The sequence below is a fragment of the Fomitiporia mediterranea genome (genome assembly GCF_000271605.1).
Source record: "Fomitiporia mediterranea MF3/22 unplaced genomic scaffold FOMMEscaffold_9, whole genome shotgun sequence".
In the NCBI taxonomy this organism is placed as follows: domain Eukaryota; kingdom Fungi; phylum Basidiomycota; class Agaricomycetes; order Hymenochaetales; family Hymenochaetaceae; genus Fomitiporia; species Fomitiporia mediterranea.
The window spans coordinates 2,319,630-2,339,678 of NW_006760394.1; the positions used below are offsets into that span (position 1 = coordinate 2,319,630).

Sequence of the window (20,049 nt, forward strand, 5' to 3'; positions counted from 1 at the left end):
CGAGAGGTGTTTTTCAGAGTACCGAGATTGGCGCCCATAAGACAGGAGAAAGAAATCATCAGACAACATGTCTGGTCATAGACAAAGTCTGGAGGCGGAAGATTACTTCAGTCTTGACATGGAAGTATCCGTGATTGGCCCTGTGTCACAGGTAACCTAATTAGGTTAAGCCTGTGCCACTACGCTAAGCACGTTGAAACTTACGATGAACACGGCTTCAAAAAGGGGACATCTGATGGATGGATGCAAGTCCACTCTTTGATTCCTGACTTTATGCTCGGTATCTTGGCCTGAAGGTCATCGTTGGGTCCCGCATGTCATCAAGAGAACGAACTTAACCCAAATTTCAAGCTGTCGGCCGGCTGACTAGTACTTTTATTGGTTGAAGAAACGTGTCGCTAGCCCTGTCAGCCTCATACTTATTCTTTGTTTTTGAAGCACCGGTTTGCATCAAGCGCGTTCTTCCATCTTGTCCTGTATCATCTTCCGCATCTGGATCTAGTGCCATCCGCACAGCCGACTCTGCTGCAGATATAAGTAGTCCACGCGGTGCCGCAAGATGGTTCGCTGCCCTCCTTCACCGCCCACCTTTACTGGTCTCCGCATGGCTCATTCACCAAGGCGCCGCGACTCGTCTCCAGACAGCATGGACTTGCTCGCGGATCTTCATGCTTTGCATGCCGACGAGTTCGCATATCTTAGCCAGCGGCTGACTGAATTTGAACGGAAATGCGAAAGGTCTTGGGTCTTTCGCTCGTATGCAATTGTTAGACACTACGTATTATTTATCTTTAAAACTTGGGTGAAGGCAGCTTGGGCGTTTATCTTCTTCCCGACGAGTAAGAAGTCCTATTCAAACAGCAGTTCGCTTCAACTGACCTCGATGTTACCTTCCAATTAGCTCTGATGGATCGCATTGCTATAGTTATTCTATCCTTTGCTGCGAGCGCCATAATGTCTATTATGCTGCCTTGGTGTCTAATCTCGAATCTACCTATAACGAAAGAGATTTTCGACAGCGTTTCTCGTCGACTTTTCAACGGATTGAGCTTAGTCAATGCTCGTGCGTTTCAGTAATCTATTTTATCTACTTCTTTTGACTGAACACATCAAAAATTTGATTCTAGTATACCCATCTATTTTTGAAGAGCTATCTCGCGAACAGATTGCAGCGGCGAAAGTGCATCTGTCTCGATCTATTGAGCAGTCTAATAATCGGCCGAATAAGCGATTCTTCAATCTCGATGCTTCCAAACTCCTGTAAGTGGGGTCACTCTGTTTTAAAGGGTTGAGAGTAACTGGGATTACGAGCGAAGGTTGCAATGTGCTGCCCTTATGTACGAACGCACTACGCGTACGACTCATCGGGCGGCAGCAGTTGTTTCACGAAACACGGGAGGCCCCCGTCGGCAGCTTACTGATTGGAGTCTTTCCGAGTCGCATCCAGGTGCGCATATAACGGAGATGTGTGGCACAACTGGAGCACGGGCGGTTATGGATGAGTTGCACAAACACAGTACTGAAGAGAGCACGATCAAGGATATAGCTCGCGAGAATCTAGGACTTCAATACTGCACAGTATCTGAGCTCAATAGTACTGGGAGCGCATTCTGTGGATTGTTCTGGGACCCACATGACACATTTATTATTGTCGCATTCAGAGGCACCTCGCCAACAGACTTTGCCGAGTGGTCAACAGATTTCACGTTCCAGCTGCGCGATGCTGGTGTCTGGCTTCGTGGCTTCGGAAAAGGTTCGTAGGCATTCTCACGCTTGGGATGCTTGTGCTCATTAGTTTTTGTAGCGCATGACGGTTTCATGAACAAGGTCTATCCAAGAAGGATTCCTGCTGGTTCGAACATGCCTTGCTGTGCGTTCTCTGTGTTCAGCGACCTAGCCAACCCTTATTTTACTTCTACAATTTTATAGTGACAATTATTGAAGACATCAAGAGAGTTGCCGCTCGCCTCTCCGAACATTCTCCTGACAAGAAGATCAATGTTGTAAGCTTATGCCGTTTTGTGCCTGTTGAGACTGGGAATTTATTTTGTCTCTAGTGGATTACAGGACATTCTCTCGGGTGTGCCCTTGCATCGCTGGTCTACTCTCGCCTTGTCTGCGAGCCTCACGAGTGTGGAATCAATGTCGTAGTTAGGGATGCTTATCTCTTTGCAGCCCCCGTCGTTTGTGACGTTGAGTCTGCCAATGGTATGCCACCAATCTTAGTCCATGTTATCCTGCTAACCCTTGTATTCATCCAGCGTTCAATGGGAGGATGAATCATTATTCCGATACGATCAGGACTATGTGGCGTGTGACAAACGTAAGTAAAGGTATTTGTTCGGTAGGAACGTGATTTGACTGGTTTTTAGGCGAGCGATTTTGTTGCAACAGGTTTGCCTGACGGTGGTGATAATCCTGACATACAACTCTCACCATGGAATCTCTTCTCATGTGCGTCCTTTTATGAATCCAACTCATCACCTCATCTAATATAAAGTATGCAGTCTCGCACTTGGGATGTGAGATCAAGCTCCGTGAAGCACCTGAACGATGTTTAGTGAGCGGAACGCACATCACACCAGGGACACACGTTGTCATCGAGTCTGCCTTCCACTTGGACTCGCTGAAGGACCACCAGACGCCCATGCGTAAGATGATGCGTAAGATGGAAGAGACACCGATCGTTGGGCGATTGTTTGCTCATTGTACAGGATGCTACTGGTCTGCGCTGCAGGGTGTTGGCGCTGGGACGTGTGAATGGGTGTTTGATTGAAGGACATTATAGCTTGCGAGCGCTTTCTTTATATGGATCATGAATAGATGGATGGATGAACGAATGGATGGATGGAATATGGTCACGAAAATACTCTTTTTATTGTGTGCATTGTGTAGTCTCGGCATTCTAACTTATTAGAGTACGATTGGACTTGTACGAATATGCTACTTTTCTTTGTACGAAGTTTTGATGAATATAGTACTGCAGTGCGTAGATTAGAATAGCGACAGTATCAGTACATGGGAGGGTGGCGAACGGAAAGCTTAGTACGTAGACAGTTCTTAATCATTAGTAAGGTCAATGGTTGCAAGGGTCTCCACTATTCTCGTTTTCTTCCGAGGTGATCTACCAGGACCAACTCTCTTCAGTGCCCTGACTGTTTCGGCCAGTTGTTCCTGTGTATCGCGCATCCGAGCATGCCAAAACTTAGGTTTCATTCATAAATATAATAATTACTATGTGATACCAAATATTTTATGGTAAACTAGACATACCGAAAGTGATTTAAGACAGGCTTCAGGATCCTTCGTAGATTCTCTGTTGTTCATGAGCCTTTCTTGTTTCCTTTGGATTTCAGTTTGTTGTTGTTGCAGGTACTGCGTGTGTAAATTTGCAACTGATTAGACGTTCAATCTATATTGAAAACATGATATATCTGCACATACCCCCAGGCGTTCAAATAAGTCGCTCAAGTCTGAGCCATCTTCTACGTTTCGTATAGTGCCGTCCATTTCAGCACCTTGTTCATCCTGATCAATATGAGTACTTGGTCGCTTCCTGCTCGTGCTTGCGCTAGCATTTTGCTCGAAGTCACCAGACGAGTAGTTATGTTGTTCGGTAGCGTCACGTCTGTTGGGCCTTTTCTTCATACTCTGAGATGACAGGGTAGTATTTAGAGTTGATGTACTGTTTGTTTCTCGCAAGAGCCGGAAGTTAGATTTGATTAAGCCTTTTGCGATTAGGAACTCTACGAAAGCGAGAGGGTATGTTGTCAAAATTTGACTACAAGAATACACTGCAAATGAATAAATTTTGAAAGAGGATGTGTACCTTTGGGCCTGTATTTAAACTTGAAGAGAGCAATGGGGCCTGGGTTTTCGTCATCGTACGGTTCATAAGATACCTTTCCCCACGGCAACTCCTCTTTGACCTTGATGTCTCGACCCGTTCTGTTGAAATGAAGCAGAGGCAAGTATGAGTTAGGAAAAGTAGTAGTTGTAGTTCATACGATTGAGCATTGCCTACGTTACTTTGTGGCTTATTCCCTTGTAATCCTTCTCGTCCAAAAGAGCATCAGAGAGCTTCGGTACTGGCCTACTGTGTCCTCGAAGTGCATCTCTAACAACATAGACTTCACTTATTCTGACAGTGATCACGCCTAACTCTCGCGTTGACTGCGGATGTTCAGCTAACATGTCATGTTCATTGTCTAAGCAGTTCATCAGAAGCCGGAAATAAAGTCATTTTGTAGGATAAGTTCAATAATACTAACTGGTGAAATTAACACGAGAGAACATCAATGTCCTCACTGTTTTCTTATCAATCACCATCCCTTGTATGGTAAGCTTTGGGTCATAATTGGTGATGTGGTTATAAATCTCCTCGCCGTCGGCCATTACGACCAGTTCGCACTGGATATCTTGTTGAGCCCGATGGTTCTGGTATTGGATTACAAACTCCTGTATCGGTCGTTCCGTGCATAACATTATTTAGTATTCATAATTTGAGGGACATGCTATTCGTACCTTGTCAACTTCGCTCGCAATCCAACAGGTAGCGGTAATATCATCTTTCTTTATTGCGTATTCCGTCAAACGTTTGCCTCCACATTCAATCCAAACTTCAAAGTCATTGAGGTTCGGCATAGGGATTGTAGCCTTGTGGGGGGTAAACCAATGGAGAAACACGCTTATTGGCAGTATGAATAACTTGGAGAGAAAGAGAATGCTGTATAGCGGACAAGAAGCGACAAGTCGGTGTTTGAAACGCATTTACGCCCACTTCGACGGAAATCTCCGACGAAGAAATAAATTCGATTAAGAATACGCGAAACAACTTACATGTAGATCGAAGGATGGGAATAACATAAGCATTAGAAGGTGGGAAAATTAGTACACTAGAAGCTCAAAAGGTATTTCCACCAATAGACACATAGCATATATCCATACGAGACCAGATCTTGATTTCAAACGAGAAAGAGAGATTCAGCATGCTCTCTTGTGTATTGATTTCCGAAGTTCTAAGAGCAATCTATGCGTCTCAAGTAGGCTTTGCTGGTAACGAAGAAGTTTTAATAAACTGCCCCTGTGGAGCCAGACTAATGCGCACCTCTATTCTCAGCAATAGCAAGTCGCGGTCGTCCTCCAAATTCTGGCATTTGTGCTTGGAAATTCCCTGTCGCTCGAATATACTCTCGTCATCTCGACTGGGCGACCTTGAGCCTGGCATTGGATCCGTCTGTACTGCTGCGTCCACCAAAGCTGGCATATTTTCAAGCTCCAACCTCGCACTCTCGGGTCGAGAGTGATTTGATGTCGATGCCTGCTCGACTTCGCCCTTGACACGCGTTCGTACAGGGCTGGGAAAGGCGGGAGCGGCATGTATCGGCGTGTCTAAGCCAACTTTGGTGGAGCCTTCACTGGCGACAGATCCGGATTTGCTCCTTGGAGACCTACTGCGCCTTAACCTCGAGACTGGGGATATTGCAGTGGATACACCTGGGAGGTTTCGCTGCTTGTTGCCAAGAGTCGTGTTTGAGACAGGTGTCCTATCAAGTTTCCGGTCTGAAAAATTTCTAGCATTAGTTCAAGTTTGCACTCATCTGGGTTGAGGCATAAGTACAGTTGAACGAACCTGAATTACGAGCACAAAAATAGAAGATGAGATGTGACGGCAAAGCATCACTAGATATGGGTGTCGGCGATTCAGACCTGTCAGAGCTGGTCGACTCGAAAGTGGTCCTGGACGAGCGAAGGGAGGAGTACGGATGAGCCGAGTTCCTCCTTTTCGGACTTATGTGTGGTTTCCTTTACAAAGCGAGAAATAGTCACGATAAACCTGCGGGGCATGATTGGCAAAGTTGAAAAACACACTCGACCTTCCCTCCTTGACAAGTTTCATATTTGGCATTTTTTATCGGAAGGGAGCCGGATACATCCCGAGGTGATTTGATATCGGATGGCATCAACACCTCAACTTTTATGGTCAATATACGGCCGTTCGTCGATGCTAGCATCGCTTCGCATTCTGGAGAGTGAAGCAGGTTATCAATGTAGCATCATAAATGAGGAGAAATTTCTCAACCATTACAATGCGCCTGGCAACTAGTCGGAGCATTGGTGCTACTTGCCGATTCCTCACCGCACGGACTTCGCGACACAACACGGGCGCGTTCTGTCAGAACGCGAATTTTATTCGGCTGACCCAGACCATTGCTTCTCCATCCCAGATAGTTTGCAATCTAATAACACTTAGCGTGCAAGCGAAGGTATAACGGACAGTCGCACACCTGAAGTGCTTCCTCCGCGACCCAACAAGTAACGACATGCCCGTCCTCTGAATACTGTACTTCAAAATCTTCGATTTTCTCGTCGTCATGTTGTAGCCAGACGGAGAATGGGTAGTGTTCATGGTGAGGCATGAGAAACGAGTTATAGTGCTAGCACTGCGAGACTTGAGAGATAAGACGAGCTAAGATATCAGCGCCAGGGTTTAAAGCAGGGCCAGATTTGAAGGCGGGGACACGAGGAGGCCTCATAGCGACAAACAAGTTCATGTTCCATTTTCCTTGGAGCAGGTCATTGTAGGACTGGACAATAAACGTAGTGACTTGTTGGTGAGGAGTATTGAATTTAAACTTTGCGAAGACAATTACAGTCCCAGGCAACGCTAGAAGATCTGCCAAAGTACCCGCGATGACTCGGCGTGTTACCGCAAGTGAAACTTTCAAACGCTTGCCTCAACGTCGGAAGCAAAGTTCGTGAACCTAAGATAAAATATATGCGGAGTCGGTCAATGACGGAAAGGTGGAGAAAAGAAAGATGAAAAGTCATTAAACGGTCGTTCAAATTCAAAACATTAAAATTTGTGAGAAAGAGACACCATATGTGCTTATATCACGTGGCGCTCTATGAACAGTATTTTGTGTGTGATGAACAGGGATTGATTGCTCTTACACGTCCTCCAAGCAACAACAATGTCGTCGCTCACCAATGGCGTCAAAGAGAACCCATATCTTGCTCACCTTCCTCCACATCAGAGACGTACTGGATCTTCAACTCCTCCGACTACGAAAGAACCGCTGTATGGATTCCTACCTCGAAAGGTGAAGGGTGAACAGGTTCGACGGGTGCTGGTGAGTCTTTGTGGCACATACCTGACACCTGTATCTTACTTACTCCATAACCTTAGGAGGGCGATGTGAACCCATTCACGAAGCAGCCGCATTCGGCTTCCTACAAAAAGATTTTAGAAGCGCGAAAGAAGTTACCCGTATATACTCAAATGGACGACTTTTACAAAATGGTGCGTCTTCCTGCCTTTGGGTATTCTGTATTTTCTTTCCCCATTGGTCCCATTTGACTGATGGCATAGCTGCGATAGTTTACCGATAACCAGGTGATTGTCATGGTTGGTGAAACTGGGAGCGGAAAGTGAGTCTTCGTGCCATAGTTGCAAGTTCCATACTCATCGTATTTAAAATAGGACAACGCAGTACGTCCTTCATATGTTCAGAAATGGGATCCAATCAGAAAATACTTAGATAATTTCGCAGAATTCCACAGTTCGTGGCTTACTCAGATCTGCCACATACAAAGGGCAAATTGATTGCTTGCACACAGCCTCGACGAGTTGCTGCAATGTCAGTCGCCAAGCGTGTTGCGGATGAAATGGATGGTATGTAATTTCTACTGCAAAATTGATCTTAAATTAACTTCTCTCAGTGCAACTTGGAAAGCACGTGGGTTACTCTATTCGTTTCGAAGACATGACAGAACCAGGGACGACTTTCCTAAAATACATGACCGATGGTATGCTTCTGCGTGAAGCGATGAACGACCCGGACCTTCAGCGCTACTCGACTGTAATTCTTGATGAGGCACACGAGCGTACATTGGCCACGGATATCCTCATGGGTCTTCTCAAGGATCTAACAAAACGACGAAAAGATCTAAAACTTATTGTCATGTCTGCCACCCTCGACGCCGTTAAATTCCAGAAATATTTCGGCAACGTCACATCTGAAACGTCTGGCCCAGCACCGTTGTTCAAAGTTCCTGGTCGTACACATCCTGTCGAGGTGTTTTATACGCAGGAGCCAGAACCCGACTACGTCGAAGCGGCTATCCGAACCGTATTAATGATCCATCGTTCCGAGGATCCAGGAGACATATTGCTCTTCCTCACAGGCGAGGAAGAAATAGAAGATGCTTGCCGGAAAATCAAGCTGGAGGCAGACGACTTAACAAATCAGGATCCCGAGTCGGTTGGTCCGTTAACGTGTATCCCACTATACTCGTCTCTTCCGCCGCAACAACAGCAACGCATCTTCGACCCCGCTCCCCCACCACGAGCTGAGGGCGGTGTACCTGGGCGCAAGGTCGTCGTGTCCACAAACATTGCCGAGACGTCTCTCACTATAGATGGTATCGTATACGTTGTCGACCCAGGCTTTTCCAAGCAGAAGGTGTACAACCCTCGCATCCGTGTCGAGTCCTTGCTCGTTTCTCCTATTTCAAAAGCTTCGGCACAGCAACGGGCTGGTCGTGCGGGACGAACTCGACCTGGCAAATGTTTCCGATTATATACGGAGAAAGACTTCATGTCGGAGCTTGAGGAACAAACACATCCGGAGATTCTCAGAAGCAATCTAGCGAATACGGTTCTAGAATTGGTAAAATTGGGGATCAAAGACCTTGTTCACTTTGACTACGTTGATGCCCCTGCGCCGGAGACGCTCATGCGAGCTCTTGAGCTCTTGAACTACTTGGCCGCTTTGGACGACGAGGGTGGCCTTACCGCCCTTGGATCGATAATGGCGGAGTTCCCGTTAGACCCTCAAGTACGCCGTTCTACACATTGATTTAATGTATCATTTGTCCTGATGAGCACTTGCAGATGTCCAAGATGCTAATCGTCAGTCCTGAGTTCCAGTGTAGTAACGAAATGTTGACTATAGTGGCCATGCTCTCCGGTGAGTTTGGTTGATTTGGATTCGTTGATTCTTAAGTCTAACTGGATGCCCAGTTCCCAATGTGTTTGTAAGACCACCCAATGCACGGAAGGAAGCAGATGCTGCGAAGGCTATTTTGTCACATCCAGATGGCGACCACCTGACGCTTCTTAACGTGTATAATGCCTACAAGCAAAGTTCGTCGGTATTATTGTCTAGGTTTCGTATTGCTATTAACTTTCTGTCATAGACCTGAGCGACAAGAATTGGGCATGGACGAATTATCTTTCTGCTAGGGCGCTTGCCCAGGCAGAAAACGTTCGAACGCAGCTCGAGCGTATTATGGAGCGCTTTGAGATTGAGCTTGTTACGACACAGGACGAACGCAAGTTCTACGAGAATATACGAAGGGCGCTTGTATGCGGGTACTTTATGCAAGTCGCACACAAGGAGGGAGAGAAGGGGAGTTACTTAACTGTTAAGGATAATCAGGTACGTCTTCAACTAATAGCTCTTTAAATCACTTCGGGAGCTTATTGGCTTGTACAGGTCGTCGCGTTGCATCCGTCATGCGGATTAGAGACTCAACCGGAGTGGGTCATCTTCAACGAGTTTGCTCTAACGACGCGTCCATATCTTCGCACAGTGACCGAGATACGACCCGAATGGTACGTTCTTACCTGACTTTACATGTCTTTACCATCTCACACATTTTCTCCTCAGGCTTCTTGAATATGCACCAGTCTACTTCGACTTAAGCAATTTCCCTGATGGCGAGACAAAACGCGCACTCGCACGTACACTGAACAAGCGGATGGGTAAGGCTGCACGGGTAAACGACGCGTCGGATGGGCGCTCGAAGAAAAAGCCGAAGACAAAGTAGAGGCTTTCTTGTTCTTTATCTCCATGTTTGCTTTTCTGCTGGTACGATCTTTCGCATACGAGTATCTGTTGGTTGTTATTTCTTGTATTGTGTTATTCCCTGCGTAGATGACGTAGATGGTACTGATCAATGCTGCAGGCTAAATTTACTTGAAGTTAGTTATCGCACAAAAACCTCTACAATCAACTTTAACTAAAACGACAACGTCAGATTTGCTCAAGGGACTGCACCTCAACGTGGGTACGTACACAGGCTCCCTAAATAGTTACATAGTATAATTACAACAAATAGCCACCTCAAAGTCCATTTTTTCTTGCCATCTTATTCTGTAGATTAATAGCCTGAAGTTGCCTGAAATAACTGTCACATTGAGAAACAAACTGCAAAGTAGTTTCTGCGAATGGATCGTTTACATCTATAGCACTTCCTTCAACGTGTTCCATGAGCTTGTCTGAGAGAGAACGAACTGTTTGAAGGATTTGATTTCTGTGAAACGTGTCGGAGGTGTTCGATGTATCTGTCTGTGCAAGGCCTGGAGCAGTGTCTGCTGCTGGATCCACGTCCATTGCACCACCAACCTGAGAAGTAAATGCTCCAGCTTGCGCTTTATGCTTGATCTCAGCGCCTTGCCCTTCATGGGTATTGAAGGTTTGGTCTCTATCCCTCCCGGGAGCCTCCTGGACAAGTTCTTCGCCACAGAGGGATTCCGATTGAACTCGTGCAAGCTGAGCACGGCTGGGAGCTCGTCCGTAGTCAGGTTCCAGTTCAGGAGAAAAGCCGCGGGTGTAGTTGTTTTCAAACATGTCAACGTCTTTATCCACGATTTCAAACGACTGCGTTGATTCCGTTGAAGTGACTTCTGAAGGTGCGATTACTGTGGCTGTTGAAACAATGTGATTATTGGAATAAGTTTATCAGAACAAAGCACTTTCGAACGTACCTTTCTGCTCACTTGGCTGACTAGCATTATTCTCGCTGTTCCGTCTGTAAGTCCTAATGATCTTGTGGCGTAATTGAGGTACGTATTCGCTCTCTCCATCATCCGACTGGTCCAATTGATTGCGCTTCTTTGCTGAGAGCTGGAGCATCATAGGTAGATTGCAACCTTTCCTTAACCTTCTGCAGCGTTGGCAGGTGTTTGAAGGACCGCCGTTCGGTATGCACGCTTGGCCTGCGTCAGCGCACCTTGTGCACTTTATCTTGCTATGCTTAGATGATGAAGGCATATCGGAAACTGGTGCGAAGTTAGAAAATTTGTTCGAGGCTCTAACATCTGGGTACCGTGCAGCGGAGTGATTTGCCTTTGGGCGCTAGACAATTAGTCAAATCAGCATGCTGTACTTTCGACGAATCAGGGACTCAGTGCATATATAATACAGAAGTATTGGTTCTAATACGATAATAACTAGAGAACATACCTCACAAGGTCCCGCATGCAAAGCAGGAGTGGAGGAAGGTTCATCTTCGCAATGATGCATGACGAACTCTTCAAAATAATGAGTTATAGTGGCTTCTTGAGATTGGTCCACCAAACACACCTTCCGGTCCATAGATGAATTCGAATGTGGCGATGGGTTCGGGATCACTTTCGTCGAAGGGCCGAGTCTCGAATTCACCGTCGAAAATATCATGCTGAGGTTCATACTTCGCCCGCTTAACTGTATCTGCTAGCCTGAACAGGGCAAGTTTGAGCGTAGCCATCGTCTCGATTGAAAGAACCTTACACAATACGATGAGTTTCCAGACCAAAAATGTCATCCGTAGCGGGTAGAGGGGTCCAGGCCTGCAGCTGTGGGGGAGACCCATCGATGTCCTCGTGTAACTTTGAAATGGGAACGATAGCACTAATATGGACTACGATTCTCCCAGCATCCTTTATTGCTGATGTACGGCCTACGGAAGAACCTTGGTGATCATTAAAAAATACGCTTATTAGTTTAATATACTCGGCAATGTAAATGTATACCTTTCTCCGCCATTGTGAACACAAATGGCTTCAAAGTAAAGTTATCCAGCCATGAGCCCGGAAACCAAGCCGGACGGCCAGATGGAGACAGCACTGATTTTCCGATATGTTTGCCATCCATGTATACGTCTGCGCGTGCGGATGCTATCGCCGTACTCTTGAACTCCTGTACATATACAGCCAGTTCCTTAAGAGTGATCGTAATATGAAGGTTGTTAGTATTACATGTTAGAGCTACACAGCTAGAGAAGTAGGATTTTTGCACTCACAGCTTCATTTCTACTAATGATAAAGCAAGTTGATGTTCGCCCATTCACGCCGTCCCCGTATTGCTCTGCCCTTCTACCGTCAATCTCAACCCAGACGTCAAAGCGTCCGTGACGGCTCTGTCTAGCCATTATTAAAATGCAGCGGATAGACGAAGAAAGGTAGAGACGGTATTATTCATGAAGTAAATGTAAGCATCAATGGGCGCACTTCAAAGAAACAGAAACAACAGCGAAGAGATCGCTTAGGTCATAAGGGCGTTCTGGTATACGGATTATAAGCGCTAGATACGTTCTTTAGAATCCAGACCAGTTCTATTCGAGTACACATTGATGAAGAGGCAGGTTGTACTTCAGCCTTGAGACGATGGCGAGAATTTAGATAATACGCAGTGCCTGTCAGTGTCAAGTATGGTCGCACAGGTCAACTTGGACGATTCATAGAATCATACGTAGTAATTTTAAACGAAGATCATCGTCGATCCTCCAGAACGGCAATACGATCCGAGTGGCAGTTCCGACTACCGATCTTCCCATCCAACCGTGAACCATTCCCTGATATTCCGCCTTATAGTACATACCAAGGACAAACTCGAATGAGTAAACCTTCGTACCGCTCCGCCTTATGATGCAAGGTGAGAACAAACTTGAATGAGGTTGCCTTTATGCTTTATTTTCGAACCTCAATCTTTTCTTGCCCATGTCAATGAACATGGCTTTGCCGCATAATACCCTTTGTTGTGATAAACAAACAGTAGGTGCCGGAAATAATTAAATAAACATGAGCCAGAGAAAGATTCACCATCATTGACAGCAGGATGTCACCAGCCCTATCCATCGAGGACCTTGATCTAATCATTCACACGCTCGCGCTGCACTCACATTTTATGACGATGATGATTCCACTCACTCATCCTTACTCTTCGACTTAGGATACTTACTGCGGGATCGGTACGAACGGCTCGGCTCATCTGAAGATCTGGACGACTCCATCGATATGTTCAGGAATTCCTTGTCTCTTGTTCGACGCGAAGGCCTCCCCAATCGATTTTCGTTGCCGGGTGGTCAAACACATCCTAGTGAACTCATGGTATGCCATGAACTTGCGGCTTCTCTGATGATTCGGTTTCAAGGACAAGGAACAGTAATTGGCCTTGAAGAAGCGGTGGAGCTCTTTCGAAGGTTATTGGAACTTTATCACGGAATCACTCCTCACTACTTCGTCGTGCTGAGCAACTTTGCGGGTTCACTACATGCTAGTTTTCTTCACTCCGGCAGGATTCAAGAACTCAACGAGGCTATCGAGCTGTACCGTTGTTCCATTAGCGTTTCTTACTCCGATGATTGGCGTCTTCGACCCGGAATACTGTCAAGTTTTGCTAATGCTCTAATCTCTCGCTTCCATCATTATGGGCGGAATGTCGACTTACATGAAACGATAATCCTGTATCACACAACAGTTAATCTTCTCCCTGAGGGTGACTCTCGTCGTGCCCGATTATTAGAAGACCTTGCACACGCCGAATGTGCCCTGGATGGTCTTGGACAAGACGAAATCCCGAACAATGCAAATCCCGCCCAGGATATAGCGCGTATTGATTCTCACAAGCTTGAACGAGAACGAGGTAAGTGTGGCATCTCTCATTCGGCTGCGGCATTTTGGCTCATTGTAATCACCTTCCATTAGCAGTAAACCTTTTTGACCCCCTTTGCGTTCAAAAGTATAGGGAATTTACGTAAAAAGACTGTAGATTAGACAATATAGTTAGTTTGCTTTGTTGCACTATCGTGCATTAAGCATTTTTAATCAAGCAATCGACCAGCTCCTGTGATTATTACAGCTTGAGTTTCCTGTGTAATTCAAGTACTGTACAGCAACGTGTTGTAACATAGTGAAACGGACAACTTGATACTACGGTTCTGCGCGTATGCGTATACTGGGGTGCTTATAGGCATACAAGCGTATAAAGACTATGGGTACATTTGTAAAACTCCTTCAAAGGGCAGTACCAGGGGCTGTACTATGTTGAGTTCAGTGCCTCGCCAACGTCTTCGGTAATGATAATACTTGCAAGTGCATCTTTGCTTCCTCAACATTCTCGTATGCATGACACAAAAATAAGCCATCTAGTTACCAGTCCCATATTACGTTGGTCGACTTCACGTCTGGAAAAGGAATACAACTCAGACAAAAGACAAGTTGAATACCTGTACACAGAATTTGGCCTGCCATACATTGTCATACACTATTCAATATTCAAGCATAATATTTTTTCATTCATTACAATTCTAACTTCTGTCTACTCGATTTACTAAGCAATCAGTAGTTACTTTATTGTAAGTATAGTTTTCCTATGAATTTACTGTCATAAGGTGTAGCAAATCATGTATGACTGTGTCCAACCGCTTCATCTTACCATCTTTTACTTGACCCTTATATTTAGCAGAATATGATATCAAGTTATTACTACTGATATCAAAGCTAATGATTTCGAGAGGGTTTGCTTCATTGTGTCAACCAGATACAGTCAGACTCAATTGTCTCATTAATGCAGCAAGTAATAAATGACTCACTCTTGTCATCCATCTGCTGAGTAACTAGGCTTGCATCACTCTGCACATTGTATGAAGTATTTGGAATTTTTTCAAGCAGGTCTTTGAATTCTTTCTGTGGAGTTGACATTGTTAAAGTATATTACCACTTGTCTACTTGATTATACACTTGATTATTAGGCTTAAAAGTCGAATTACTGCTGTTTAAATATCTTACTACATTGCAGTTATTACAGATAGTAATCCAGAGTGCAAAAACTTTCTTTTGTGCAAATATATACTTTTCTAAATAGAGAATGAGTAATTGCTGCTTGGAAAGATCAACTATACTATACATGTGACTTTGCAAACACTGTGGTCTTACTATCATAAGCAATTTGCTAATAGTATTTAAACTGTTTGGTATACCTTTTATGGTCATTTATATATTATATGCATAACTTCTATATATAGTTTTTATTTATTTCATCATCTTACTTATAGTTAGAGAAGTACGGGCATTAGTACAATATGCAAATCGCCATATTGTATACAGCATATAGTGCATAAATTTTCTACAAAACGTTGATAATGATGGACTACACATTTGGGAAGACATGTTGGTTCTGCCACAGTTGGACAGTTTTCAGACAGCTACTAGTATTAGTACCACCTTTCAACCATAACTGCACAAGTTAATCTCGGCCAATTCATAGTAGTTGATTTTATTTGCAGCTTGTTTTTTCTTGATGTCAAATATTGTCGATTTCCATTGGCCTCATTCAATGGGTCACAGTTGTTTTTGCTAAGAATAGTACAGATTGCATACTACAGTGAAACCTGTCATTAAGCATGACCCACCGTGGACAGGTGAGGCCATGCTTAATAAGAGGTTATGCTTGTTGACAGTAGCTTAAGTAAAGTAATAAAATTTCCTTATTTGTAGTACATAACTCAATAATACATTGTCTACTTAAAAAACAACCAAATATCAGTCTGTTCAAGAGAACTATTTATTTTCTTGCATAGGTTTCTTGTAAGCTTTGGAAAAAGTGCTCTAGCCTTAGTAAACTCAGCACCAATCTCACTCTGAAAGAGCACATTGAGCTTTGAAAGCAATTGGACAGCCTCTGTATAGCTTTTGATGCTTCAACTTTGGTGCTTTACTATAGGCAGGATCCTTTGGTAGAGATGTATCATTGACTGTACTCGTTTGTGGATGAATACCAGTGGAAGTATGGATATCTGGAAGCAGAGCTGAGAGATTGACAGGGGAAGCTTCTCTAGAATAAGTGAAAACAATTTCACTAGCATTCTTGAGTGTTCCATCTGGGTTCTGTACACATCCAAGCTCCTCAGACATGATGAACAATAAGTTTTAATAGTGGTTTTCATTACATTATGCATTTATTTACAAAATGGAGGTGGCCTGTACAAAAAGTGGCTCTCTCTGGGTCATGATCTGCACTGTCACATGACCCAAAATTTCCTTTAATTAAGCATATTCTCAATCTCACACCTTAATGCTTAATACTTAATGCCCTTTATACTTAATATACCTCTATTTTCCTGCCTACCAACTTGGTGGATCAAATTTTTCATGCTTATTGAGAGGAAATGCTAAACTACAAGTATGCTTATTGACAGGTTTTACTGTACTTCTTTGTAGTGTGGCATATAGTTGCTGAAGTCTGGTCCTGGTCTGGTCTGGGCATACTTCACCTGGACTCAGGACTGGACCAAATCTGCAGTCTAGGAGTGTCCTAGACTAGAGACCAGACCTATGTGGACAGGTAGTAGACCAGACCCAAGTTCTAGTCCAGTTCTGGACTGGTCCATAACTGGACCTGAGAGAAAAAAAATTTAAGAGATGAGTTAGAGTATTATTCTTTGTATCTAAGTACAAAAGTAATATATTTTTGTATATACTATATAATCTACAGACTAGACACTGTAGTGGTTTTCCTGACACAATTCTGAGGCTTTGGTACAAGCCTTACAACACAAGTCCTGAAGCTGGACTACAACTGCCTCTAAGCTGGTTACTACAATTTACAGACACTTAGTTGTCAGAACATGAATATTTAGGTACTTAGTAGCAGACAGACCTGTCTCTTCAAGGGTAGCAATATAGTTGGCACAGTGTACACAGAAAGCAGCCTGAGTGTCAGCATTCTTCTTTCTGAGAGTGATTTTGGACATCTTGTCTAATTTGTCAGGGGTAGGGGCATTGGCTGGCTGCTTGACTAGGGAGGGCAGCTGAGACTACAGTGTCTTTAGTATAGGACAGGAGAGGAGTGAATATACATAAAGGGAATAAATATTTTGGGAGACAATAACCAGATAGGAAGAGTCAAGTTTAGTAAGCCATACATTGAACAGTAAAGAACAGGAATAAAGTTTTGCTCTTCTGTACCAGAACTTAGGACTTCTGTCCCTCAGGGGCACTGTCTATAGACTATATGTGTACTGACTCTTACAACTACCCTTCCTTACTTTGTCATTCTATTCCTTTGACCACCCCTTCATTCTTTGTATCATTCTATAGTCTCTTACCCTTTGTCCATCCCTTCATTCTTTGTACCTTTATCTTTGACATTCCTTTCTTTCATTCTTCATAGCTTATCATTCTTAGTGGCTCATACTCCTTGAGTACTCTTGTGTAGTTTAGTATATATAGGTGTATGAGATCAGACTGGTCCTGTAGTCTTGATCTTGTCTACTCCAGGTAGCCCTGTACTCTTAGACTTACTCTATATACTCTACTCTTGTCTCACTCTCTCTCTCTGCCTGTTCTGCAAGTTCTGACTACATTCTAGTACTTGTATTCTGTATTTCTGTTGTGTAGAATAGTTGTAGCCTGGGTCCCCTTGCTGAGCCTTTGGGTCCCCTCTACACTGTTACTGACAGAGTCAAGTTCTGTGTTATAGTATACTGTGTGCATACATGTAATGTGTAGAACTGTATAGAGTATAGACATAGTAGAGTGTAGATAAAGTGTAGGCAGGGAGTACAAGGCTCATAACCTGTTAAGAAAGGAGGAAGAGAGGTTATGTGAGAGGCTTAGAGGGATCACACAAAGAGGGGGGATAGTAGACTCAGCTCACTCTCTTACAGCTTGCTTCATTGTCTGTTGATTAGTTAGTCTATATATACTATGTAGGTATGTCTCAGATGTAGAATGTATGATGGAAGGTATTCTATCATTGTTTGTCATTACTTGTAATGTAGTTTATATTATCTGAGACATACTCTTGTATAGTCTCATCTTAACAATTTTACAAGTTTCTGGCAGTCCAAGCAAGGTGTAGAACCCTCAGAACTGAAGGTATAAGAGTAGAGAACTGTAACATCACCCCCCCTCTAAAACCAATTGTCCTGATTAGTGAGTATTAGACTCAGTCAGCAGTTCAGACATAGGTTAGAACAGTAGGGTTTGGAAATCTGTGAGGCAGAGTTGATACAGAGCACCCAGATGAAGTCAATAGAAGTCTTAGATTGTCTTAGTAGTATGGGTGAGATTCTCAGCAGGTTCTCAAGTGTATTCTTCAACTGGGTATTCCTTCTAGTAGATAAGGAACTTGAGCTTTCTGTACACTAGCTTAGTATCTACTACATACTCTACTTTGTATTCTGGTTCAGAACTAATGAGTTCTAGTAGAGGCAGTAAGGGTCTTTGTTGTGAAGGAAAACCTGGATCATAGTATTGAGACAGTAGAACCTTGTTAAACACTAAGTGTATGTACTTCCATGTTGCTAGAAGTTGGAGTTTGTAGGCAGAGGTGCTGACCTTCTTTTCAATAACAAAGGGTCTAAAGCACTTGTTGTCCAACTTCTTCATTAGATGATCTGTAGTCAGGTTAATAGCTTCTAGTATAACTTTGTCACTAGGCTGGTAATCCTTGGCCACAGACCTCTTCTGATCATAGTTCTGCTTCATAACCTGTACTACCTTTTCTAAAAGAGCTTGTGTATCCTCCCTGGTTCTGTGCATCTGTTCTGTAAAGTCTGTTACAGATTCAGAACTACCATTCTAGTTTGGAACTGTCCCCTAATACAGATGTCTCCTATGATTGAGGAAGAACAGGGACTGTCCTGTTACAGAGTGTTGTCAGTTATTGTGTACAAATTCTGCTAGAGCTAGCTATTCAGACTAATCTGATTACTGATGATTGATGAACATTCAGAGGTAGAGCTCAATCTCCTGATTGACTTACTTAGTTTGACTGTCAGTTTGTAGGTGATAAGTAGTAGAAGGGTTCCCTTAAATTCTGAGAAGCACATACAAGTCCTGTATGAATTTTGACTCAAATTGTAGTCTGTAATCATGAATGAGCTTCTAAGGGAGTCTGTACAACCAGAAGACATGATCCTGATAAATGTACACTATACCTTTAGAAGTGAGTTCTGTTCAGGTCAGAACTGTATAGACTTGCTTAGAGAATCAGTCAACAATCACACAGATAGTGTTGTAACCCTGAGACTCAGGTAGCTTACTAATCAGGTCTACTAAGACTTCTTCCTAAGAGTGATCCAGGATCCAATACAGATGTAAGGGAGCCCAAACCCTTGTCTGGTAGGCCTTAGTCTGTTAGCACATATTGTAACTAGTCACATACTTTAGGATTTCCCTCTACATTCTAGGCCACTAGTAGTTCTGAGTAATGAGTTCCTGTGTTTTGTGTCAGCCTAGATGTCCTACAGTTGGATTGTTGTAATAAGCTTAGACAATGTCCTCCTACAGTTTCTGATCCTTTGGAACATACAGTTGGCCTTCCTAGTAAACCTGTCCATCCTCATCCTCCTCCTAATCCCTAGCCTGCTTCTCTAGTTGCTTCACTACAACCCAGTCCTGTGTGTGTCTTAGAGCTTACTGTATACAGGTGATAAAGTCAACATCCTTGGATTCAAGTCAGATCTCTCAGATTGTCTCAGACACAAAACAGGAATTGTTTAAGAGAACAAGATTTTCATTATCATTCTCCCTCCTTTTATAACCTACTTGTCTTGAGAGTAAATTAGCTTTTGTCATTTGTGTTCCAGGTTTGTAGGTCAGCACAAAGTTGTAGTCCTATAGTTCTAACATCTAGTAGGCTTGGTAGCAGTTGAGCTTCTGAGGCACTTAGAAGTACTAGAGATTAAGGTGATCACTCTAAATCTCAAACTTCTGTACAGTACTGAGGAGATATTGATACTACTCTTCCAGGGAACAGACAATCACAAGGAGTTCCTTGTCATAGATAGGGTAGTTCTGTTCTGTTGTAGAGAGGGATTCTGATTAGAACACTATCAGACACTACTTTCCATCAATGAACTAGAACAGTACTACTCTATTTGCAAAGTTGGAAGAATTGGCTTTAACTCAGAACTTGTCTACAACTGTTAGAACTACTAATACAGGCTTACTAGTAATAGCCTGCTTGAGGGACTCAAACACAGACTACTACTAAT

General features: G+C 43.6%; 5 protein-coding genes across 5 annotated transcripts; 3 read left to right on the top strand and 2 right to left on the bottom strand.

The window, feature by feature from the left end:
- Positions 1 to 459: 459 nt before the first annotated feature.
- FOMMEDRAFT_142429 (alpha/beta-hydrolase) lies at positions 460 to 2,986 on the top strand. The gene is made up of 10 exons (XM_007269333.1): positions 460 to 839; positions 902 to 1,063; positions 1,128 to 1,260; positions 1,317 to 1,753; positions 1,805 to 1,870; positions 1,930 to 2,003; positions 2,058 to 2,208; positions 2,262 to 2,323; positions 2,373 to 2,454; positions 2,508 to 2,986. The coding sequence occupies exons 1-10, from the start codon at positions 560 to 562 to the stop codon at positions 2,774 to 2,776; spliced, it is 1,716 nt and encodes a 571-aa protein (XP_007269395.1). The 5' UTR covers positions 460 to 559; the 3' UTR covers positions 2,777 to 2,986.
- A 1,789-nt stretch (positions 2,987 to 4,775) lies between these two features.
- On the bottom strand, positions 4,776 to 6,130 carry FOMMEDRAFT_22377 (uncharacterized protein). Its single transcript, XM_007269334.1, has 4 exons — positions 6,083 to 6,130; positions 5,633 to 6,025; positions 5,108 to 5,562; positions 4,776 to 5,052 (listed from the first exon to the last, which is right to left on the bottom strand). Exons 3-4 carry the CDS (start codon positions 5,264 to 5,266, stop codon positions 4,984 to 4,986), a joined length of 228 nt encoding a protein of 75 aa, XP_007269396.1. The 5' UTR covers positions 5,267 to 5,562; positions 5,633 to 6,025; positions 6,083 to 6,130; the 3' UTR covers positions 4,776 to 4,983.
- Positions 6,131 to 6,974: 844 nt separating this feature from the next.
- Positions 6,975 to 10,000, top strand: FOMMEDRAFT_142431 (P-loop containing nucleoside triphosphate hydrolase protein; the record flags this gene model as incomplete). The annotated part of the gene is made up of 11 exons (XM_007269335.1): positions 6,975 to 7,133; positions 7,190 to 7,303; positions 7,382 to 7,431; positions 7,484 to 7,492; positions 7,554 to 7,675; positions 7,723 to 8,840; positions 8,897 to 8,972; positions 9,026 to 9,148; positions 9,202 to 9,443; positions 9,501 to 9,619; positions 9,675 to 10,000. The coding sequence occupies 11 exons, from the start codon at positions 6,975 to 6,977 to the stop codon at positions 9,832 to 9,834; spliced, it is 2,292 nt and encodes a 763-aa protein (XP_007269397.1). The 3' UTR covers positions 9,835 to 10,000.
- Positions 10,001 to 10,130: 130 nt separating this feature from the next.
- Positions 10,131 to 12,317, bottom strand: FOMMEDRAFT_148310 (uncharacterized protein; the record flags this gene model as incomplete). Its single annotated transcript, XM_007269336.1, has 7 exons — positions 12,070 to 12,317; positions 11,801 to 11,987; positions 11,559 to 11,739; positions 11,373 to 11,506; positions 11,253 to 11,320; positions 10,775 to 11,144; positions 10,131 to 10,714 (listed from the first exon to the last, which is right to left on the bottom strand). The coding sequence occupies exons 1-7, from the start codon at positions 12,196 to 12,198 to the stop codon at positions 10,131 to 10,133; spliced, it is 1,653 nt and encodes a 550-aa protein (XP_007269398.1). The 5' UTR covers positions 12,199 to 12,317.
- A 746-nt stretch (positions 12,318 to 13,063) lies between these two features.
- On the top strand, positions 13,064 to 13,806 carry FOMMEDRAFT_169997 (uncharacterized protein; the record flags this gene model as incomplete). The annotated part of the gene is made up of 2 exons (XM_007269337.1): positions 13,064 to 13,691; positions 13,754 to 13,806. The coding sequence occupies 2 exons, from the start codon at positions 13,064 to 13,066 to the stop codon at positions 13,804 to 13,806; spliced, it is 681 nt and encodes a 226-aa protein (XP_007269399.1).
- Between the last annotated feature and the right edge of the window lie 6,243 nt (positions 13,807 to 20,049).